This window comes from Rhizomucor pusillus (genome assembly GCF_041956525.1).
Source record: "Rhizomucor pusillus strain CBS 183.67 unplaced genomic scaffold VTP01scaffold_25, whole genome shotgun sequence".
Taxonomy (NCBI): domain Eukaryota; kingdom Fungi; phylum Mucoromycota; class Mucoromycetes; order Mucorales; family Lichtheimiaceae; genus Rhizomucor; species Rhizomucor pusillus.
The window spans coordinates 88632-108735 of NW_027192167.1; the positions used below are offsets into that span (position 1 = coordinate 88632).

Consider the following 20104-nt stretch of genomic DNA (forward strand, 5'->3'; position numbering starts at 1 on the left):
CCGTTCTTCTCTTGATTTCTCTATGCTATTTCCCTCGTTTGGCTTGTGCACATGTAGTTATTGTTCCACAACATTTGTTGTGCACTGGTAGATCTTTAGGTGACAACTGTGTACCAATCCCATCGAATATCTTGACAGACAGTACAACGTAGCAAGACCGTGCTGGACCGCAAACTGATCGAGAAACATAGTCACGGTCATATCCATGGAGATGGACCTATATTTGAAAACAATGCGACATACTTGCTGTATGAAAAAGTCTGCGAAAATGGAAGGCTCGGGAACACATAGTAAATACGTGCTTGCACGCGAAGCTAAAATTCATGGCTACTCACTCATATTCTCCTTCATTCACGTAAATTATCAATGTACAAGCTCGATTCTTCCCATTTTAATGCTAGCAATGATTAGTATGGATTCATGTATTTTGCTTTTTAACGATATAAATATTATGGGATGAAAGGTTGGGATTGCAGGGGCGCGCAACCTTCTCCATTTGAAGCCGGCCCCTGAATTCGGATTCTTTGCTACTGCTACTCGCACACACCCTCCTGTCAAAAAGGATCATCATTGAGATGACACAACCGCAGCAACAGGCACCAACAATTGTATCAGCACCTGGCAAAGTCTTATTGACCGGAGGATACCTAGTTCTCGACCAAAAGTACCAGGGATTAGTTGTCGGTACTACAGCGCGATTCTTTACGAGCATCCGCAACGATCAAGGCTTGTCACCGGGAACTATCCGCGTGGAAGCTCCACAGTTTACAGCAGATAACGTTTGGGAATATTCTATCCGAACTGATGAGGAGGACCAGCTCGTTGTTGAAAAGTAACGAAAAGAATGCATGTTTGAAAAGCATTGAAATAATTTACACACGCCGTAATTAGACCGGAAGCTGCTACCGAAAATAAGTTTGTGGAGGCGTGTATTCGATTCAGTCTCGCGGTTATCTATCACAGAACAAAGAATGCAGATATTGTCCGATCTGGCTTGTCAATTGTTATCGTGGGCGACAATGACTTTTACTCTCAGAGATCTCAGGTCAGAGCGCTTGTGCATAGCAATGATCACAGAAAAACGGAGAGTTCTCAAACGCAGATACCACACAGCTTGAACAGAGAGGATTGCCGCTAACAGTGGAAGGGCTCGAGGCTTTGGATCGTTGCTGCGACACAGGCGCTACCTTGAAGACAGTCCACAAAACTGGTTTGGGCAGCTCGGCTGCCTTGACGACGTCCTTGATCGCTGCTCTGTTTGTCCACCTGGGCGCCGCATCCTTGGATAACGACAACGATCGGTTGTTAATTCATAATACGGCCCAGTTTGTTCATTGCTACGCTCAAGGCAAAGTAGGTAGCGGCTTTGACGTTTCGGCTGCCGTCTGGGGTAACCATCGATATACACGTTTCAGTCCTCAAGTTTTATCGCCCATCATGGTAAAATCCTACTAAAAGGGGAAATCAGTGCAAGTGGCTCATACCATTCATTGGTCGTTTTTAGAGTGATAAGGTCAATGCCGAGCAATTGGCGCAGGCTTTGGAGCCAAGCGACAACAGTAGCTGGGATAATGCAGTAGTACCATTCCAGCTCCCGCCTCAGCTTGAATTGATTCTCGGAGACGTTGATGCTGGTAGTCACACACCTACACTCGTCGGTAAAGTCCTAAGCTGGCGGAAGGAGAAAGCAGAAGAAGCAAACACCCTCTGGGACGAGCTTGGCAACGCAAACGCAAGCGTCGAGCAAGACCTTCGCACGCTGGCGGAAATCGCAACTGCTAACCCAGACGGTTATGCTAATGCTATTTCTAAATGTGCTACCATGAAAGCCGCAGAGGTAATCAATATACACGGGCATTATCTCTGGCTTGCGATATCTAATGCAACATATACTAGTGGTCCTCTGCATCCGGGACATGCCCTGTGACGAAGACATTGGTACAACTAGCACAAGACTTTAAACGCGTGCGCGGATATCTCCAACGAATGAGCGTATTATCCAATGTACCCATTGAGCCCGAAGAGCAGACTAGGTTGCTAGATGCTTGCATGGATATGCCAGGCGTTGTCATGGCGGGAGTCCCTGGAGGTATATTATATTTTTAAAACTTGCCTTCCATGTGACAATCTTCTCACAAACCATTCGTTCTTTAAAGCTGGAGGCTATGACGCCATTTTCTGTATTGTACTGTCACAGGAAGCTAAAGAAAACGTCCGCAAGCTTTGGACTAGTTGGAAGGAAATGGACGTGAGCTCACTTTTAGCACAAGCCGACAACAAGGGCGCCATGCAAATCTCAATTGATACAGTCAAGGAGCTCGAATACCGGTTCCAATGAGAGGACAGGCAACAGCAGGTTTTATTGAAATACATACATACATATATATATATATATATATATATATATATACTAGCCAAGTAATAATAATCTGAGAAACATACCAGCCCGACGATAACATCAATGGAAAACATATACTTTTACAGAATAACGCTTGAATTTAATGTGTGTAGATATATGTAATTTAAAGACGGCCGTGGCCAACAATACCACCGCCACCAGATTGATCCCACGACAATCTATCATGGTCGCCGAGTTTTCTACATGGCAGTGATCATAATTCAGTCATCTTCACAAAAGCGAGAAACCATGACTGTCCTTTTATCTACTCACCTCGGTCGGAAAAAGTGCCAGCCGAGAAAGATAACGCCAAGCAAAGCGCACACACTTCCCATGATAATGTATGCTAAGCCCATGAAAGGATTTCTGTCGCCCAAAAAGGAAGTGCCGGAAATGATGATAGATTTGGTGCCACCGTACGCGCGAATATCATAATCTTCGAGACAAAAATCATGGTTATTACTTTATCCTGTTCAAGCTGCCTGCCTGCACTTACTCAAATCTACTTGCAGCTGGTATGTACCCGGTTGTAAGGGATCACCGTGGTAATTGGAGTACAGTTTTCTAAATGTCGGGTACCAGCTTGTCCGCATCCAGACCAAAAAGTGTTCATCCTGACTGGGATCAAAAAGGTTGTCGGCTGTGTATCCGCTAGGGTATCGTTTTATCCAGTTGGGGGGAGGCGCCAACTGATCTGGTGGCATCGATGTTTGCTTGTAGCGAGATACGTCCGAGGACCATGCAATGCCTTTTTCACTCATTGTATACGTGATATTGTCGTTGCTGCCTTGTGGATTCAGTAACACGAGATTCGAGATGGAGTCTTAAATAACATCCGTTCAACTTTAATTTAACTCTCTCTCTCTCTTGCCTTCATTTCGCCATCAATCACTCACCGTTGAACATTGAATTTGCAATGAGTCCACATGGATAGTATATTTTGCCATCGGGTGATGTGGCTACAGGTGCACACGATGCACCCGCGTCGTTTGGAGAGATATTCTCGCCATTCAGTTGATTGTAACTCAAACTCTTGACGTATTTGCGGTGGTTTTGGTAAAAGTTGGTTAATCTATAGTATATGTAGACTGGGGATTGGAGCTGTATAGCGATGGTGAATTCAATTGTGCATCGTGGGACGGTTTCTCCTGAAGGTGCCGGATTGCCGTTCAGGTAGGTGGATTCCTGCGTCAATTTATAACTCGGTGCTCGAATCCCTACAGTGGACATGTTAAATGTCTGTGATACATTTCAACAATAAAGTCGATAGCAGACCTGTGGTATTTTCTGATGTGAATTTGTAAGAGTACAGGTCTTCGGTCAATGGTGCTGGCTCATTTGGGGTCTGTTCTATGCAGCGCGTATAGTCGATCGTGATCTCATTCACCTGTTGCAATCGTTCAAAGGGTATGAATCAGACAACTGTTGCTTGCAGAATGATTTCCTTTACAAACTGACAGTATCGCTCTCGTATAAGAATAGACCGCCTAAAGGTGCAAACACAATGCCGGCCGCGAATAGTGTCGGTAGAACGGTCTTAGGTGTGAGCAGCGGCTGCCAAGCTTTCAGTCGTTGCTGCTTAAACGCCGTGTCTAAGGCAATGATGTCAGCAAATGAACTCTCTGGCGCCACTGCAGATGATGAAAACTCAAATCGTACTTGCTGGCTTTTTGCTCTTGTGTTCTGCCATGTCGGTGGATGCAAAATCTTAAAAGATGGACGAACACCGGAAAGGAACACGGCTGGTTATATGAGCCCCGCAAAGCGCTCCGTGTGCAATTTTGAGCATTGTTGCATGGATAACCTGCAACGTTTCCATATTTATTTGCTTCAATTTACTGTACCATTATCTTTAGTAGCATATGTTTTACCAAACTGCTATACCATGTTTAGATGGCATTATGAGATGTCTTATATCTGCTTGACTGGAAGGAGAAGTTTTTGATTCCTCTTCCGCAAGTTGTTCCTGTTACTGGATTGATCGCTTCAGTGCTCTTGACTTTCCCAATATGTAGTTCAAAGATCAGTTTTACCTTTTGTGCTATGTATATCCGTAGCTGACCAGTCGATGGAAATCCGAGAAGGAGCGCTTCAGAAGCTGAGCAGATGCTCAGAAAAGTACCCAAAGAGCATTGATGTTAGTGCCAGCGGATGTTTCCAGCTGGTTGTGCTACCGTCCATTTTTCTGAATAAAGGGCTCATGAAACGGCCATGTCAAATAGGTAGAAGAAATAAATTATGTGATATAAAAGCTGTGATTAATGCTTTGATTTATACATAATACTTCGTGATAAGAATAGTAATCCCAAATGGAGAGCTTGTTCTCTACAATTCCTACTAGATAGTTCAAGTCCACCGGAAAATAAACAATACATAGAAAAAGGTGGATTTCTTGATATGCAAACGAGGGATACATTTCACTCGATATGAAGGACCGTCTTACATATTTTTTTAGTAACTGTGTTCTATCTACTTTAAATGACAAGAAAAGAGTAGAGAAATACCACCTTCCTTTTCAAATCCATGCTGAAGGAGGAGTCAATACCGGGAATCGTCTACACAGGCGGTGTCACTGTATTGATCGCGTTTATCGCGTTCAGTTCCCAGTTCTTTATTGTTATACCCTTTCTCGGACGATGGAGCTCGCAATCCAGTCTGGCGATCCTTGTTCCACTGAATGTCATTATCATCCTCATTTACTACAATTATTACTTGGCAGTTACCACTGATCCAGGACGGATCCCTGTTGACTGGGTCAGTTCAAAAACGAAAGCAGCTTATATTTGATTATTGTTCTGACTAGCGATATGTGGCGACCAGACCCCACCAAGCACGTTGTTGGTACCTACCAATAATCACAGACGAGCTCAGGGCATCACAGGGCCCAGATATTGCAAAGGATGCAGGACATACAAGCCCCCACGTAGCCACCACTGCAAGCACTGCAACCGCTGTGTGCTAAAGATGGATCACCACTGCCCGTGGATTTCAAACTGTGTTGGTCACGGCAACTATCCACATTTTCTGCGGTTTATCTTTTACGTAAATGCTGGCTGTTTGTACATTCTAACCTTGATTGGCTTACGAATACGCGAGATACTCAACGACATACGGGTGTTTAAGGTGCGCCTAAAACGTAAAACTCTTTCTACCCGAGCCAACATTAACTAAAAGATCGACTAAATAGTTTGAGACGGAGCCCACCACTATAGAAGCTGTGTTTCTTGTCATCGACTCTACCCTTGCATTTGTCGTCCTAGTTGCAGTGGGCATGCTCAGCGTGTACCAATTCTACTGTTTGGCTAGGAACCAGAGCACAATCGAGGCGTGGGAGAGAAGCAAGGTCGAGAGACTTGTAAAGCATGGGAAAATAACTCCAGTAACTAAGCAGAACGGACGTCGGCATAGCACGATTATTTTTACTAAGTACATTCTCCTAGGTTGCATATCCATTCGATATTGGTGTATATGCAAATATATGCTCAGTGCTTGGAAACAATCCTCTGCTGTGGATGTGGCCTCAGAAGCATGTACTCGGAGATGGAATATCGTTCGCTCTGCGGCCTAACACGGATATCGAGATACCTTACTTTTGGCCACCGAGGGATCCAGATGAACTACGGCCATCCATTTTCTCTGGACGGTATAGGGGGCAGCAGGAACGGCTGCATCAAAGTGGCGGTTTACTGACAGATACGGTACCAGAGGAATTGTCGCTTGACGAGTCAGACGAGTATTATGACTCTGGAAGCTTCGCGTCAGATAGCGACGACGATAGTCAGCAGGTGGATGAAGAACAAGGAATAGGCCGTCGTGTCGGTCATCGGATTCTGGATATGACAGGACAACATGTAGATCATCACAGACGACGTCGAGATAATGCAAAACCTGAGACTGAGCATTTATTGCGCGACCACGACAACGACCACGGCAATGAAGACGAAGACGAGGACGACGTCGATGATGATCACATTGCCCTCTCCACTTTCTTTCCTCGCAAAGGCTCCAAAGATACCAAGAATGAATAACAAAGATGTGATGACGCTTTTAAAATCTATATATACGCTCATATAAGGAGTCCGTCTGGTATCTTTTCCCTCGCAGTTTACTTCATTTCCTATGGATGTATCTTTAGCGTTTAAAAGTGTGCCTCGTTCATGGCGTTCGCTTTCTCTTTCCGATTCATATTGCCAATAGGAAACTGTACAAAGGTGTTAGCTTCTAGAAAAATTGGTATATCTCTCATAGTCGAATAGCTTTCCAGTACCATTTCGAGGAAGACTGATAACTTTTTCAGGATCTTTGAATTCGAAGATGATAGCGATCAAGGGACCTCGGAAATCCCGGATGGAACATACGACTTTCGGCAATATAACCAGTCAAATCATTCTGTATCCGGCAGTCTTGATGTCTAAGCGTTGTGTGTCCAGTAGGGTGCGCCGAGAGAATTGTATGGTCACGTCGTCAAAAGAATCAACAGATATATTTGCAAGGAGCACTCACACCGCTCCTGGGCTATTACTCTGCAAGAAGGAAGCTGCATGACCACTTCGCCCTCAAGCCTCGCGTTTATTCAGTTTGCCCGAACAGTTGTCGGGTGTGTTATGTAGGATGAGGATGTGACTACAAAGTATTTTGCTGTGAGTGAAAATAGATCAAATAGCTATGATTTATTACAGAGTAGGGTTAAATCAGTGATTTCATGCATGTACGAAACATGGAAGCAACGTGCTCCTTTTTGAAGGAGGAAGAAAAAGCGGCAATCTCGGCCTTAAATATCTAATTACGAGTGGAGTGTAATCTGGTGCAACTGACGCATTCAGAGGACCTCCTAGTCACAAAGGACGAATGGAACAAACATCTTTGTTCTTAGCCGCAAAATGCGAAGAAAAGACCAGTGTCGTTATATTAGGCGGATGGGAGAAGGGTTGAAAAATTGCTTTTTGGGGGGAGAGGGATTGATTTTGTACAATACATGCAGCTTTGTGAGATTCTATCTATTTGCCACTCCATGCCGATACGCCCAGCGACCAGATGCCAGCAACGGCAGCGCACACACCAGAAGAGATAGCTGCTGCGCGAGGACCTAAGAGTGTATTTAATAAGCATATCTCTTTGTAATTCACGCTCATCATTCTCTCTCCAACTTACCAGCAGTGCTTCTAAAGATGGCACCCGAGATAGCACCACCAGCTATGCTGTTAAAGATGTCATGTTTTCCTCTGCTGTAATCGATCAACGCGGTTGTTCCGTTGTACATCATGGCAATAACGCCAACAGCGTTGCCGAGACCGGGTCCTCGTCGGGTGATAGTGTTGAGGGTTGTGTTCAAGCGGACTCTCATATTCTGTGGGCCTTGCTTGCTCTTTCGTACACCTTCAACCATACCGTACGCACCACCGATAGTCAAACCGGCCAAGTACGTAGTGCCGGTACCGTAGCAAAGGTCGTCGGTCCAGCCTCGAGACGGGGTCAACGCAGCACCGCCAAAGTTGGCGCCAGCACCGCCGCCACCGTAGTGATCTTCGATCTGTAAAAAGTCAATGCCGCCTTGCACGGCCATGGGCTGCAGCTTGGACGAGTCATAAGCAGCTTGTGACAAAAAGTCGGGAAGTCTGTCATAGTTGTTGTCGCTGCTACTGCTGCCGAAATCGGGGAAAGACTGTGCTGATGGGGAGTACATGTCTTCGGTTGCAGAGCTCGACGTGTAGTCGCCGGCAAGGTTCTCTGTGTTAACGTTATCGTTGTTGTTGTTGCTGCTGCTGCTGCTAGAACCGAACCCGAAAATGCCCATGTTGAAAGACTCAAAGTGGCGAGCGTTTGGCCCTTGAAAAATGTATATTTTACCCTCTGTCCTCCGACCGGGTCGCTCCCTCTTCTACCAACAAGCCACTTGTAGCATTTTGGCAGTGCTTGCCCTATTTGGGCGGATCACGGCTGTGTTGTCATCTGAATAGTAGCACAAGCCTTTCCGGGGAGATATCTACTAAAGTTCGGATTCAACGGGAAGAACTCCCCAATACGATGGGAAAGATACCTTGTAACATGTGTGGATTTGTACATGTATTATTGGGTGCTCGCTGGTGCTGGACTCCATCAGCCAAATGCAAGGAAATTTTGATTGGAGCCAAGAGAGTATGGCAAAACATGTATAGCATATGTGCCAGCCAAAATAGTAGGCTGTCGCATATTACAAAATTTCTATCATGGAATCCAACGGCAAATTTGGCATCTCAGAGTTTCCAAAACCAAATCGAGTCGTCGATTTCATAATAGTTGGAACATAATTCCCCGTAGATACGTTTGTATACTCGACTTTTGACGGTGGTTATCTCCAAAATTCATCATAGGACAAAATGGGATCTACCATAGTAGCAATCTTCTAATTTGAAAGGTAGAGTACTTCAAATACGAGATAGACGAATGAAAGGGAAAGCATGCAACTCAAGGTGATAGCATCGAGATCGGTTTTTCTTTCAAATTGGTGAATATACATCTTGTCAGAAATATAACCGAAGTTATCAACAAACGATTTTCGAATGCTTTTTTCTGTGGGATATAAGTAGCCAAAGAAAACGTTTATCACACTTTTTCCGTTCCCTGCTCTGATCATAGTCATTGTTAGAGGGACAAAAGGTAGCCCTCCTTCTTTTTGTGGTAAATTCGCCGGGAGCAAAGAATGCATGTGCGTGCGTGCGTGTGTGGCATGTTGCGGCTCATCAAATTCCTACCCTCTTTTCCAGAAACTTGATGACTAGCTCCCCAAGCCCCGGCAAGGAGACTGGCGGTAAAAGCCATACAAGGAGCCCGGAACTTTCTCCGTCTGTAAGCAGAAAGATTGCCCATCTGTACGGTTTCAGCAGTAATCTTTCTCTGACTCAATACATTTGTAGAATGAAAAGTCCACAGCTACCGCTGCTGCTGCTGCTGCCACGGATAAAAATGGATCATCGCGTCCTCTACTTGAAAAGCACGAACACGTTGAGCATGCCGACGAAATTCCTCCCGAGCTAGAAGCTCTGTTGCATACAGATCCGCGCACGGGCCTGACATCAGATATCGCGCAAGAACGTACCAAAGAGTTTGGCCCCAATGATCTGCCAGTCCAGCGACGAAACCGCTTCAAAATGTTCATCGGCTATTTTCAAGGCCCCATTTCTTACTTGATCGAGCTGGCGATCATCGTTGCTGCCATTGTGGGTGACTGGCTCGATCTTGGCATTATTTCAGGCCTGCTTATACTGAACGCCGTCATCGGGTACGCCGAAGAAGCTAAAGCCGAGTCAGCTCTCGATGCTTTGCGTGAGACTCTGGCTCAAAAGGCCAAATGCTGGAGAAACGGTGAACTTCAAGACATTGATGTGAAGCAACTTGTCCCTGGCGACATTATCGTGCTTCGCATAGGTGATATCATTCCTGCCGACGCACGCCTGCTTGGTCTTGATGTCAATGGAGAAGAAACACAGGTCGAACTGGAGGTAGACCAGTCTGCGCTCACAGGCGAATCGCTACCTGTCGTCAAGCGCAAAGATAGCACCGTCTACAGTTCGAGTATCGTCCGCCAAGGACAACAGCTTGCCGTGGTCACCAAGACAGGTCCTCGCACGTTTATCGGTCGCGCTGCAGATCTCATTGCTGTCAGCGCAGACGAGGGCCACTTTCAAAAGATCATTAACAAGATTGGTCAAGTACTGATTTGGTCCTCGCTTTTGCTTGTTGCTATCGTGTTTGCGTATCAGTTTGTCAAGAACAAAGCATGGAATAACGATCAATGGAAATCTGTGTTGGAGAATTGCCTTGTGCTGCTTATTGCCGCTATCCCTGTCGGTTTGCCGACAGTAATGTCAGTTACCATGGCACTGGGTGCCAAGCAACTAGCTGCAAAACAAGTTATTGTCAAACGTCTGACGGCCGTGGAGGAGCTCGCATCTGTGTCTGTGCTCTGCTCGGACAAGACAGGTACACTCACGCTGAACGAGCTGACATTTGATGAACCGTGGTTGGCTCCTGGTTACACCACAGATGATCTACTGCTATGTGCATACTTGGCTGCAGAGACCGGCGCCAATGATCCCATTGAATCCGCTGTGCGTCGCGCTGCAGAATCCTCGCTATCTATTCTTCAAAACCGGGAAAACAAGCACGGTGTACCTGGATACAAGGTGACAGCCTATCAACCCTTTGATCCCGTCCGCAAGATGACAGAAGCGACCGTCATGGATACGAATACATCAAAATCCTTCCGAGTAGCCAAGGGTGCACCTCAGGTCATTATTGAGCTGGTGGGTGGACATGACGACGCTGTTCATGCAGTGAACGCATTGGGCCGCCGTGGTCTTCGTGCGCTGGGCGTTGCCAAGGCCATGGAAGATGGCAAGTTTGAACTCGTGGGCATGATTTCCTTGCTGGATCCTCCTCGACACGACTCCGCCGATACAATCAGAGAATGCGGTGAACTTGGTATCAACGTCAAGATGATCACCGGTGACCAACTTATCATTGCACAAGAAGTGGCAACTCGACTGGGAATGGGTAGCAATATAATGGATGCAAAGTGTCTGGCGGACAAGGATGCACCCGAAGACCAAGTCGCTTTCAACTGCAAGCATGCTGACGGATTTGCACAGGTGATTCCAGAACACAAGTATCGTGTAGTTGATATTCTGCAAAAGGATGGTACTCTGGTTGGCATGACAGGTGATGGTGTCAACGATGCACCAGCACTCAAGAAGGCAAACGTCGGTATCGCTGTTGCAGACTGCACCGATGCAGCTCGCTCTGCTGCAGACATTGTGTTGCTCGCACCAGGACTATCAACGATCGCCGACGGTGTACGCACATCGCGTGCTATCTTCCAGCGCCTACGTTCCTATGCACTTTATCGAATCACATCCACTATTCATTTCTTGCTTTTCATGTTCATTATCACATTAGTTGAAAACTGGAATATGCCTGCGGTGCTTCTGATCATGATTTGCGTCCTGGTAAGCAATACAAATACGCCAAACATCAGACTTGGTCTTACACTCCATCTAGAACGACGCAGCCACGCTTGTTATTTCAGTGGACAATACGGAGATCTCTACGAGACCTGACAAGTGGCGCATCGGCCAGCTTTTAACTTTATCCACCATTCTTGCGATTCTGTTGGCGGGTCTATCCTTTGTTCATTTCTACGTGGCACGCGATATCTTTATGGTGACACCGCATCAGCTCAATTCCATCATGTACTTGCATATTTCATCCGCACCTCACTTTGTCATCTTTTCTACACGCGTTCCTGGACACTGGTGGAAGAACATGCCCCACTGGGCTTTCACAGTCTGCGTTTTGGGCACGCAGGTCGTTGCACTCATTTTCTCGGCACTCGGCGTATTTGGAGAAGCAGAAGGTGTCGCACCTTGCGGCTTTGCTTGGGGATTCTCTGTACTTTTTGTTTCACTGGTCTCGTTCATGGTGCTTGATCTGGTCAAGGTGTACGTCCTACGAGTCTGGAACTTTGAGCTCACGGTGCGTCTGTGGCCCACACCAAAGAGACGACGCATGCTGGAGGAAAGACGTGCAGCTATCAAGCAAGCAGAGTTAGATCAACAGCATCAAGAGGCATGACAATCTTTTTTCCTATTCCTGTTCACTCTCTCGTCGATATTGAATGAGAGCCTAATATTGAACCGAGTCGCTTTGTGACAAGGTTGTAGTATAATCCCAAATAACGCATTAGATGAAAAACAGCGTATAGAAAGTTTTGTTCTATCTAACCAGCGATTCACGGTTGGGAGAGCATTTGCAAATAAAACCGAAGCAAGCGAGACTTCTCAACCCCTCTATCATATTTGCAAAAAAAAAAAACAATAAAAAGCGACAAGTTTATTTCAGTGCAAATTGGAAACAAATATGTATGTTAGTTGCTCCGTTTATTACGTTCACTTTTCGAGGTTTACATAGACGAACGCACTTGCATAGCTGACACTGCTCTCGCGCACGGTTCGGCAAGCGCTGCTCTGGGCGTACTTTACAAAGCGAACACGTTGGTCCTTGTATCCTTCCGCTTTCAGCTGCGACAATGCACAGAGGAGGACACCAATTGGGTGTCTGCCACAGATCGTATTCTCGGTATCGTTCAAGTAGTCCACGAAAGCATCATAGTCAAGCGACTCAATTATTTCCATGCCTTGCGTATCAATATCCTTTATGGATTCATGTATAGGTGTAGTAATATTCGAAGCGTTGGTTCGAGAAAGCGCCTTGATCGCCGCAGACCGTCCCGTTCTGTAGGCAGTGTAAGAGAATCGAAGGCCCCTGTATGTCCATATCTTTTTAGAAACGTTCGATGCATTGTGAAGTAATGGCATGGATTTACCAATGGCAAAAATCTGAGGAGATAACGAAAAGTGTACTGGCATCAGCCAGGTACTTCGCCAGCAACTCACCATACATTCTCTCAGAAGTCGGGCGAGTGACACCCACCATGATTGGAACAATTCGGATGTCATTCAGACGACTATGTATTATGCGAACCGGACTTAGTACAGGCTTGTCGATCTGCAGTGGAATATCTGCCGATATATACTTACTCTTTGAAGATCTTTGCGACGTAGGGTAGGTGCATTTCAATGCTGTGCTCAGCTTCATCGGTGGACTTGTCCATCCACTCGAATTTTCCTGTATTGTAAAGTTCATTTATGCCTACAGAAAACAAGTTAATGTATGATAACAACAAACCGTTCAGATGGGATTTGGATGGATTCTCTTACAATCTTTATCAAGCTCGAGCGTACCCAACGGGGTTTCATATGTGTCGCAGCGTGACAAAGCGCACCTTGTCAAGTATACGTGATGTGACGGTCCCAGAATAAAGACACGTTTTCTAAAAGAGTGGGTGGTTTAATATGCTAGCAAAAAGAATATGTCAGGTAATGAACCTACATGGGTGAAACATCTACGCATTTGTACGCGTACGCCGCCGTCGGTCCGCTGTATGCATAACCGGCGTGTCTGTGGAGGTTACTTTGTTAATATGTATTTATCGTCGTTCTGTGTAAAGATATCAACTAACGGGCCGATGATGGCTCTAACGCCGGGTATGGGATAATTGTCACCGTCGTCTGTTTTCACGGGTACCGCATCCAAATACTTTGACAACTCCTTGTCTAACTGCGTAGCTATTCAAAGAAACAATTCGATCAGCATCGCTTGTAGTTTGCAATGTACTCCAGGAAGAAGAGAAATCGAGCCCTTACTAGAGTCTGAATACCAAGATCCGGCGTGTACTGCTTGTCGTTGCATTGTGAGTCGAGAGGACGAGAGAAGAACGGCGGAGAATGAGGACAGTAAGTGAGCCTGTTTGCATTGCGCATGACCGCACCTCTGTGCTACGCGAACTTGACTGCAGTTTTACAGATCCATCATAGTTGGCTTATTACCCATGTAGGCTTACTTGATACACAGATCTGAATCTATTCTTATGGAAGATTCTGTGCACTCTATTACTATCAGGTTCATATGCTATTGGGGCGAATAGTACATGATATTAAAAGTCTTATTAGGGCCGAGAAAATCCTTGCAGAAACCCACTCCTGTTGCAGAGTGACATCCAGGACTTGGCCATGTATTAAGGAATAAATTCAGGAGTGCGTTCAGAGAGGCATTTTAAGTTTATTAGAACTCCAAAGTGGTAGCAGCCAACGTTATCTAGACTAAGAAGCTCTATAATCTCTTTGTTCTTTCCAAACCTTTATATATGTATGGCTGCAATAGGTTTACCAGTAGTATCGGATCCGGCCGATACATTAATCGATTCCTCGCGACCTTGTTCGCTGCCTCGAAAATCCACCATGTCAACTGATATATCGCTCAGAGAGGCTGCCGCATTTTAAACTTATATCGAGACACATTTAGCAATGCAGCCCAGTTAATTTGGTCTGTGTTCGACACATATGTACATAATTTCACAGTTCTTCAAGTGGGGAGTATGGACGGGAGGCGCAGGCAGTTATATCACCATTTCTCAACAACTGGCGAACTGGAGGCATGGGTGTCTGTTATCCACCACGGACGCGTACTGTACCCTGCATATCATGGGCGCCAGGAACTGTACCGAGCATCGATTTTTTAGGTACAGTAGGAGAGTAGTCAATTCGGGCCGTGTGGTTCGATGTATGTAATAATTCATCTTGCTGCATAATCTTGGTGCGTCAAATGACCAACGACAATATTTAATTTTACCGCAGCATTCCGTTTGTTGTCCTTGTTATTGCTATCTGGCTCGTCCTCTGGAGAGAAAAGTCGTATGATCCTTGTAGTTTTACTGTCTTTTTACTTCTCTCATCCTTCTTCCCCCAGGATATAGTCGTAGGAACAAGTATGCTGTGATATCCCCTTGCTGGCGGCTGAACGCGGAAAATTTTGCACTCCTGCCGAACAACAGGTAGAATAGGGTAAAACGTGCCCTGGGATCCAAGTCTTCTGGCTGTGCAAGCATGACAACTTTAATGTTTTTACTCAACACGTGTTCAACGACTGAGGATCCCACGCCTTTATTTTCACTTGCAGTGTGCACTCCTTCTCCTTGCACCTTTCTCTTTTCTACTTTTCCACCGACTTCTGTGGCCCTGCATTTACTTATATAAATCGGCTCATTCTTTCTGTGCGTGTTTTCTGTATCTTACCCTGCTTCTTCTACAACTGACATAAATATATAGGTTCGACTGCAGCGACATGGCTCTTCACTCGATTCTTTTACTCCTTGCTGTCCTAAAGGTTTTCAGCCGTATACACGCTACCGATGAAGATGATGTGAAGCAACCATCGTCCTTTTACAGTGAGTATTATCAAGACGATGATGATGACGAGTTATATCAGATCGATGATCTTCGGGATGAATATCGGTCAAGCTTGACAACAACAACAACACCTTCATTGTTGTCACCAGCTGCGGCAGGCCAACTCCAGATTCAAGCAAAGCTACATCCATCACCTTTGTTGGCTGCGGCGGCGGCAGGCTACTATGACTATTGATGAATAACACTCTTTCTGGCCGTGACAATGCACGATGATCTCACCGTCTATTACATCTATGTACATAAAATCGAAACTACAGAGACAGAGTTACCATACCTATTGTATACAGATCTCTTTTCCAATTCATACACTCCCATATTTTCCTCCTTCCTCCCATCCGGTTCCTGTATGTATTTAGTAGGAAATAAAATCGGTATCAGAGACTTGACCATGTGATAAAGGAATCCGTACAAATTAGGAGTCGTCCTGTTTGAAAAGAAAGGTCCATCTTCCTGATTTAGGAATTCAAGAAAAAGCAAGTCTCCTTGCCTACACTTGATACAAGCTGCTTAAAATTGATACGATTTCACGATGTATATTACCGATTTCTCCTTCGGGTTTGTCATGATAGTATTGAATCGACAGTAACTAGACACGATTTAATCTCATAAATGCTAATGAATTGGTCTCGTAATATTAAGTTCGCCGCGGCCATGGCTGAATGTTAGACTGAGTCTCACACATGCCAACTTGCACCCAGAGCCTTTCTTAATGCGTAGTTTCCCAACAGAAACTACGAGGAGTTCTGTAAGACCTTTGACAGAATATAAAGTCGTTGTGTCGAATTCAGCCTTGATATTGGATGGCAATGCATAAAGACCACAGCAAGCGTTATCCCAAAGACGACTCGAACAATCCTCAACAGCCTGCCGCACCTCTGCCAGATGCTTCCGTTATTCAGTATCTCATCACGCAACCGCAGACGCAGCAACGTTTCATTGATGAGCCTCGCTCTACGGCTACTGTTATTCATTCCACTCCAGACTTACAAGCTTTGCCCCATTGTTTACACACTCGTCCTCCTTATGAGCGGGATCCGTCTTCCGATTTTCTCATTTTTGACTGATAAAACATCTTCAAATGATTGCTTCTGTAGCGCACAGTTGGGTCAGTCGATTTTTAGTACTGTATATAGCTGTATGCGGTAAGAAGTATTCCAAACTGCAGCTTTCGCATGGCAGGCCTAAGGGAAATGGTCTCGAGAATCTACTTCTCCACAGCGGACACAGCAGGCATGCTCCCAAATTCCTGGCACAAAGTGTAAGGGCGTGCGACAAGAAATCTGGCTATGACATATGCGACAAAGGACTGTAGACGCATGCTGAGGGATGGATACCTATTTCCAAATTCGAGTCCAGTGAATGGCTTTAATTTGGGATAGTTGTCAGGGAGGGGTTTCCATGGCGGTAGAGTTGATAAACGAAACTCTTTTTGGGAAGCTCAAATATAAATTGTAAGTTCAGTTTGACAAACAGAGCAACTACAGTTAGCCTTATTGTCCATATTCATGAAATTCATTTCTCAATTGCTATTTACATATCGACAGAAACGTTTTCTCTATTCATAAGCACAAAATCGAAGTCAAAAGTCAGTACGAAATCTCAGACATGCGGCTACAGTGGTCTGCTGACCATCCAGAACCGCTTTTTTTTTCATATGAGGTTATGCAGAAAAATCAACTTCCGAAATGAGTGCCCCTAGTTCATCGTGGAAAAAAGTCAACAAGGCGTTGTTCCCTTTCAAAAGGCTGCATGTCGCAATGTCGAGTCGTTCTTACCAATCTCTCCCTGTCAATGATTTGCAGCTGCAAGAAACGGTTACTTCGAGACGGCGAGCATCACACTCATTCCTAGCCATTGTCATGTTGGGAATATGTATTGTGTCATTTGTTCTGCAAACTGAGCTGGCACAATATGTCCAGCGCACAACAAGCTATTCAAAGCCATATTTTATACTGTACGTAGCGATAACTGCATTTATGACTAGAAAAAAAAAGACTCTAAAGTTGACAGTCGTCAACCCGTTTTGTTGCCACCTTGCTATTCAACTTTTTAGATACATAAGCCATTGTTGCTATATATTCATGATACCCATCCAGCTCATCGCCGAGTACATAGTACGAGGAAAACAACCGAACAAGAGTTTGTGGTCTGCTGTCAAATATAATACCCGAGAAATCGCGGCAGATCTAACACAATCCATGGAAGATCTGAAATCGAGAAAGGAACAAGGTACAGAGCAGCATGTGACTCTTCAGCGATGGGCTTTCCAGCTGCTTGCCCAATTATCCATCATGCTAACAGTGCCATCCTACCTGTGGTACTTAAGCGTCAATTTGACAAGCATGTCAAATTTGACAGCTATTTACAACACTGGATGCTTCTTTGCGTATCTATTTTCTATCGTGATGTTGAACGATCGGATTGTCGCATCCAAGGTCGTCGCTGTCACTCTTTGCATTATCGGTGTGTTTACAATGGCTTTCTGGTCTTCTTCGGATGAAGATGAAGATGATGCGACCGACAAGAGTATAATTTCGTCGGCTTTTGGTATTCTTGTTGCTTCCATCGGTGCAGCTTGCTACGGATTCTATGAAGTTTATTACAAAAAGTATGCTTCTCCTCGGCGGCCTTCAGTTTTGTTTGCCAATGTGCTAACCGGATGCATTGGCATAATGACGCTTGTTATAATGTGGATTCCTCTGCCGATACTCGACTATTTTGGGTACGAAACGTTTGAACTGCCTGATGCCACAACTTTCCAATGTATCCTTGGTATCGCCTCCATGAGCGTCGTATACAATGCGACGTTCATGTGCGTTATCGCTCTTGCAAACCCGGTATTTGCTGCAGTCGGTGTTATGCTAACTGTGCCGGCCGTAGCAGTGACAGATGTCTTGGTCACCGGAATCATGGTGCCTGCATCGACCATTATAGGCAGCGCCTGTATTCTCGTGGGATTTTACATTTTGAACAGGAAAGTGGGACAAGAGACAGTCATGGTCCCTGATGATATAGAAGATCAATAAAGTTTTGAAGAATACATTTTACAAATACAGTTCTTTGATCACAGGAATATGTTGTTGCGTGCATGCATATATGTGTATATTTTACAATGTCAAGTTTGCTTTGCCTTCTAGTCGATTTCATGCTGTACTATTGCCAGCTCTTCTACAAATGTGACCTTGTCTATAGCTTCTTTGTGACAATCTTTTGCACATACATAGACCAAGATGGTTCCGAATTCCATGCCAACGTCAAACATATTTAGACGCCCGTTACCATTCGCCAAATTATCTTGATCTGCAACTGCGTATTCGGATACAGGAAGTATAGAAAGGATGGTCGGCATTAATTGCATTTCAAATACACGCGGGCCTCCGCAAGCACTGCAGCGTCCTCCAGCTACTTGCTGCTGATGGTACAGTAACGGTTCGCCGTCCCACTCGTATCGCACACACTGCTGCGGATTGCAATTAACGCGTTCCGTAAATTTTTTGAACTGTTTGTCGAATCCGCGTGGTAACTGCTGTTTCTCATACGTTTCGCCGCTCCATTCTTCAGACGTATCTTGCTCTAATATTTCACGCTCCATATCCAAGTATTCCTTGTACCGCTTCATATCAATCCCGAGCGAATCGTAAGAGTCGAGATCTTCCTCGCTTATGTGAAGGTATTCTCCGGGAAACGCAGGATGCTTTGACTGATCATGCAGCTCCTCCTCCACTTCCGTTGCAGTCTGCTTCGGTTGTAAAGACACCTTTTCGAACGTTTTCGCTAATGACTCCTCTAGTTTCTTTTTCTCCTCGGCCGGTTTTGGCATAGCTGGCGGTGCACCGAACGGAGATGACGTGCCCCATAGACTTCCGAGCTATTTCCATCATCACATTTAGATATTTCGCAAACATTCGAGATGGGTTCTTTTCTCTCAGTAGCGTACCTGGAAGTTGCTAGTATCAAATGCAAGTTTCTTTGCCTCCTGTTCTTTCTTCTTCTTCTTTTCTTCCTTTTGTTTCTGTGCAGCCAAATAATCCACGTCAACCAGATGAGATCGTATCACAGCAAAGCTACGTAGCAGGATAAGAATTTTCATGTCCTTTTTTTCGTGCACTGGATGAAAAATGTACCTTCCATCCTTCCGCATACATGTGCGGCGGTTGCAGGCCCAGACATATATAACGCGGTGATATGGAGAGTCGCTCAATGGTACATATCCTTGGAAAATGAGAAACATAGGGTCACGACATACTTTGCAGCGCGTAAGCCGTGCAGGTGGCCGACAATCTTCTTTGAACCAGACCTATGTAACAGTAAGAAATCCAACCACTCACCCAGTTTTCATGCTAGGACTCTTTTGACTTTACCGGAACACCTCCGATCTTTGTTACGTATGGATCAGTATCTTCGCCTGTTGCTATCGGTCCGTCCGGGAATCCGAGCAGTATAGGATCGCGGGGTCCTTGTTTTCGTTTTTCTTTGGCAGGCTGCTCCGCAAACTGTACTTTCTCGACAGTAGGCTGCGTAGACTTAACCTTGTCTTGGTTGTCTTTCCAAGATCGTGCTTTGGCCTTTCGCTGCTTTGCTGGCATTTCTCTGGCTAATGAAAAAGTCGCTCAAAAGTGGCTTCAAACAATAATACGATGCATGAATGGTTTTTCGAATTCCCGCAACGCAAATACTGTGAATTCAAAAGCACACGAGACACAAATCGACATGATCAAACTTGCCCACTTGCAACTGCAGTGACTTTTTCGTTTTTATGTGTTACATTGACAAGAGGGACAGCAAAGCACTCTAACATCGGAGCAACCCTGATCAATCACCACGTTGCACTTGATTTCTTGCCCATTCTCTTAAACAAATGGCA

The 20104-nt window shown here is 45.2% G+C and overlaps 10 protein-coding genes across 10 annotated transcripts; 6 read left to right on the top strand and 4 right to left on the bottom strand.

Moving 5' to 3' along the window:
* Positions 1-575: 575 nt before the first annotated feature.
* On the top strand, positions 576-2338 carry VTP01DRAFT_5768 (uncharacterized protein; the record flags this gene model as incomplete). The annotated part of the gene is made up of 6 exons (XM_069384596.1): positions 576-832; positions 892-1045; positions 1114-1440; positions 1505-1837; positions 1897-2089; positions 2157-2338. 6 exons carry the CDS (start codon positions 576-578, stop codon positions 2336-2338), a joined length of 1446 nt encoding a protein of 481 aa, XP_069235004.1.
* Positions 2339-2522: 184 nt separating this feature from the next.
* Positions 2523-4088, bottom strand: VTP01DRAFT_5769 (uncharacterized protein; the record flags this gene model as incomplete). Its single annotated transcript, XM_069384597.1, has 7 exons — positions 2523-2598; positions 2672-2834; positions 2895-3221; positions 3295-3615; positions 3674-3785; positions 3857-3990; positions 4058-4088. The coding sequence occupies 7 exons, from the start codon at positions 4086-4088 to the stop codon at positions 2523-2525; spliced, it is 1164 nt and encodes a 387-aa protein (XP_069235005.1).
* Positions 4089-4921: 833 nt separating this feature from the next.
* Positions 4922-6426, top strand: VTP01DRAFT_5770 (uncharacterized protein; the record flags this gene model as incomplete). Its single annotated transcript, XM_069384599.1, has 4 exons — positions 4922-5152; positions 5219-5521; positions 5586-5777; positions 5839-6426. The coding sequence occupies 4 exons, from the start codon at positions 4922-4924 to the stop codon at positions 6424-6426; spliced, it is 1314 nt and encodes a 437-aa protein (XP_069235006.1).
* Positions 6427-7395: 969 nt separating this feature from the next.
* Positions 7396-8192, bottom strand: VTP01DRAFT_5771 (uncharacterized protein; the record flags this gene model as incomplete). Its single annotated transcript, XM_069384600.1, has 2 exons — positions 7396-7484; positions 7550-8192. 2 exons carry the CDS (start codon positions 8190-8192, stop codon positions 7396-7398), a joined length of 732 nt encoding a protein of 243 aa, XP_069235007.1.
* A 956-nt stretch (positions 8193-9148) lies between these two features.
* VTP01DRAFT_5772 (uncharacterized protein) lies at positions 9149-12007 on the top strand (the record flags this gene model as incomplete). The annotated part of the gene is made up of 3 exons (XM_069384601.1): positions 9149-9223; positions 9292-11382; positions 11435-12007. 3 exons carry the CDS (start codon positions 9149-9151, stop codon positions 12005-12007), a joined length of 2739 nt encoding a protein of 912 aa, XP_069235008.1.
* A 314-nt stretch (positions 12008-12321) lies between these two features.
* VTP01DRAFT_5773 (uncharacterized protein) lies at positions 12322-13684 on the bottom strand (the record flags this gene model as incomplete). The annotated part of the gene is made up of 7 exons (XM_069384602.1): positions 12322-12697; positions 12759-12899; positions 12973-13084; positions 13153-13265; positions 13325-13393; positions 13455-13560; positions 13639-13684. The coding sequence occupies 7 exons, from the start codon at positions 13682-13684 to the stop codon at positions 12322-12324; spliced, it is 963 nt and encodes a 320-aa protein (XP_069235009.1).
* Positions 13685-15115: 1431 nt separating this feature from the next.
* VTP01DRAFT_5774 (uncharacterized protein) lies at positions 15116-15415 on the top strand (the record flags this gene model as incomplete). The annotated part of the gene is made up of 1 exon (XM_069384603.1): positions 15116-15415. One exon carries the CDS (start codon positions 15116-15118, stop codon positions 15413-15415), a length of 300 nt encoding a protein of 99 aa, XP_069235010.1.
* A 27-nt stretch (positions 15416-15442) lies between these two features.
* On the top strand, positions 15443-16304 carry VTP01DRAFT_5775 (uncharacterized protein; the record flags this gene model as incomplete). The annotated part of the gene is made up of 2 exons (XM_069384604.1): positions 15443-15584; positions 16057-16304. 2 exons carry the CDS (start codon positions 15443-15445, stop codon positions 16302-16304), a joined length of 390 nt encoding a protein of 129 aa, XP_069235011.1.
* Positions 16305-16997: 693 nt separating this feature from the next.
* VTP01DRAFT_5776 (uncharacterized protein) lies at positions 16998-18266 on the top strand (the record flags this gene model as incomplete). The annotated part of the gene is made up of 2 exons (XM_069384605.1): positions 16998-17194; positions 17294-18266. The coding sequence occupies 2 exons, from the start codon at positions 16998-17000 to the stop codon at positions 18264-18266; spliced, it is 1170 nt and encodes a 389-aa protein (XP_069235012.1).
* Positions 18267-18373: 107 nt separating this feature from the next.
* On the bottom strand, positions 18374-19826 carry VTP01DRAFT_5777 (uncharacterized protein; the record flags this gene model as incomplete). The annotated part of the gene is made up of 4 exons (XM_069384606.1): positions 18374-19108; positions 19178-19304; positions 19365-19537; positions 19602-19826. 4 exons carry the CDS (start codon positions 19824-19826, stop codon positions 18374-18376), a joined length of 1260 nt encoding a protein of 419 aa, XP_069235013.1.
* Between the last annotated feature and the right edge of the window lie 278 nt (positions 19827-20104).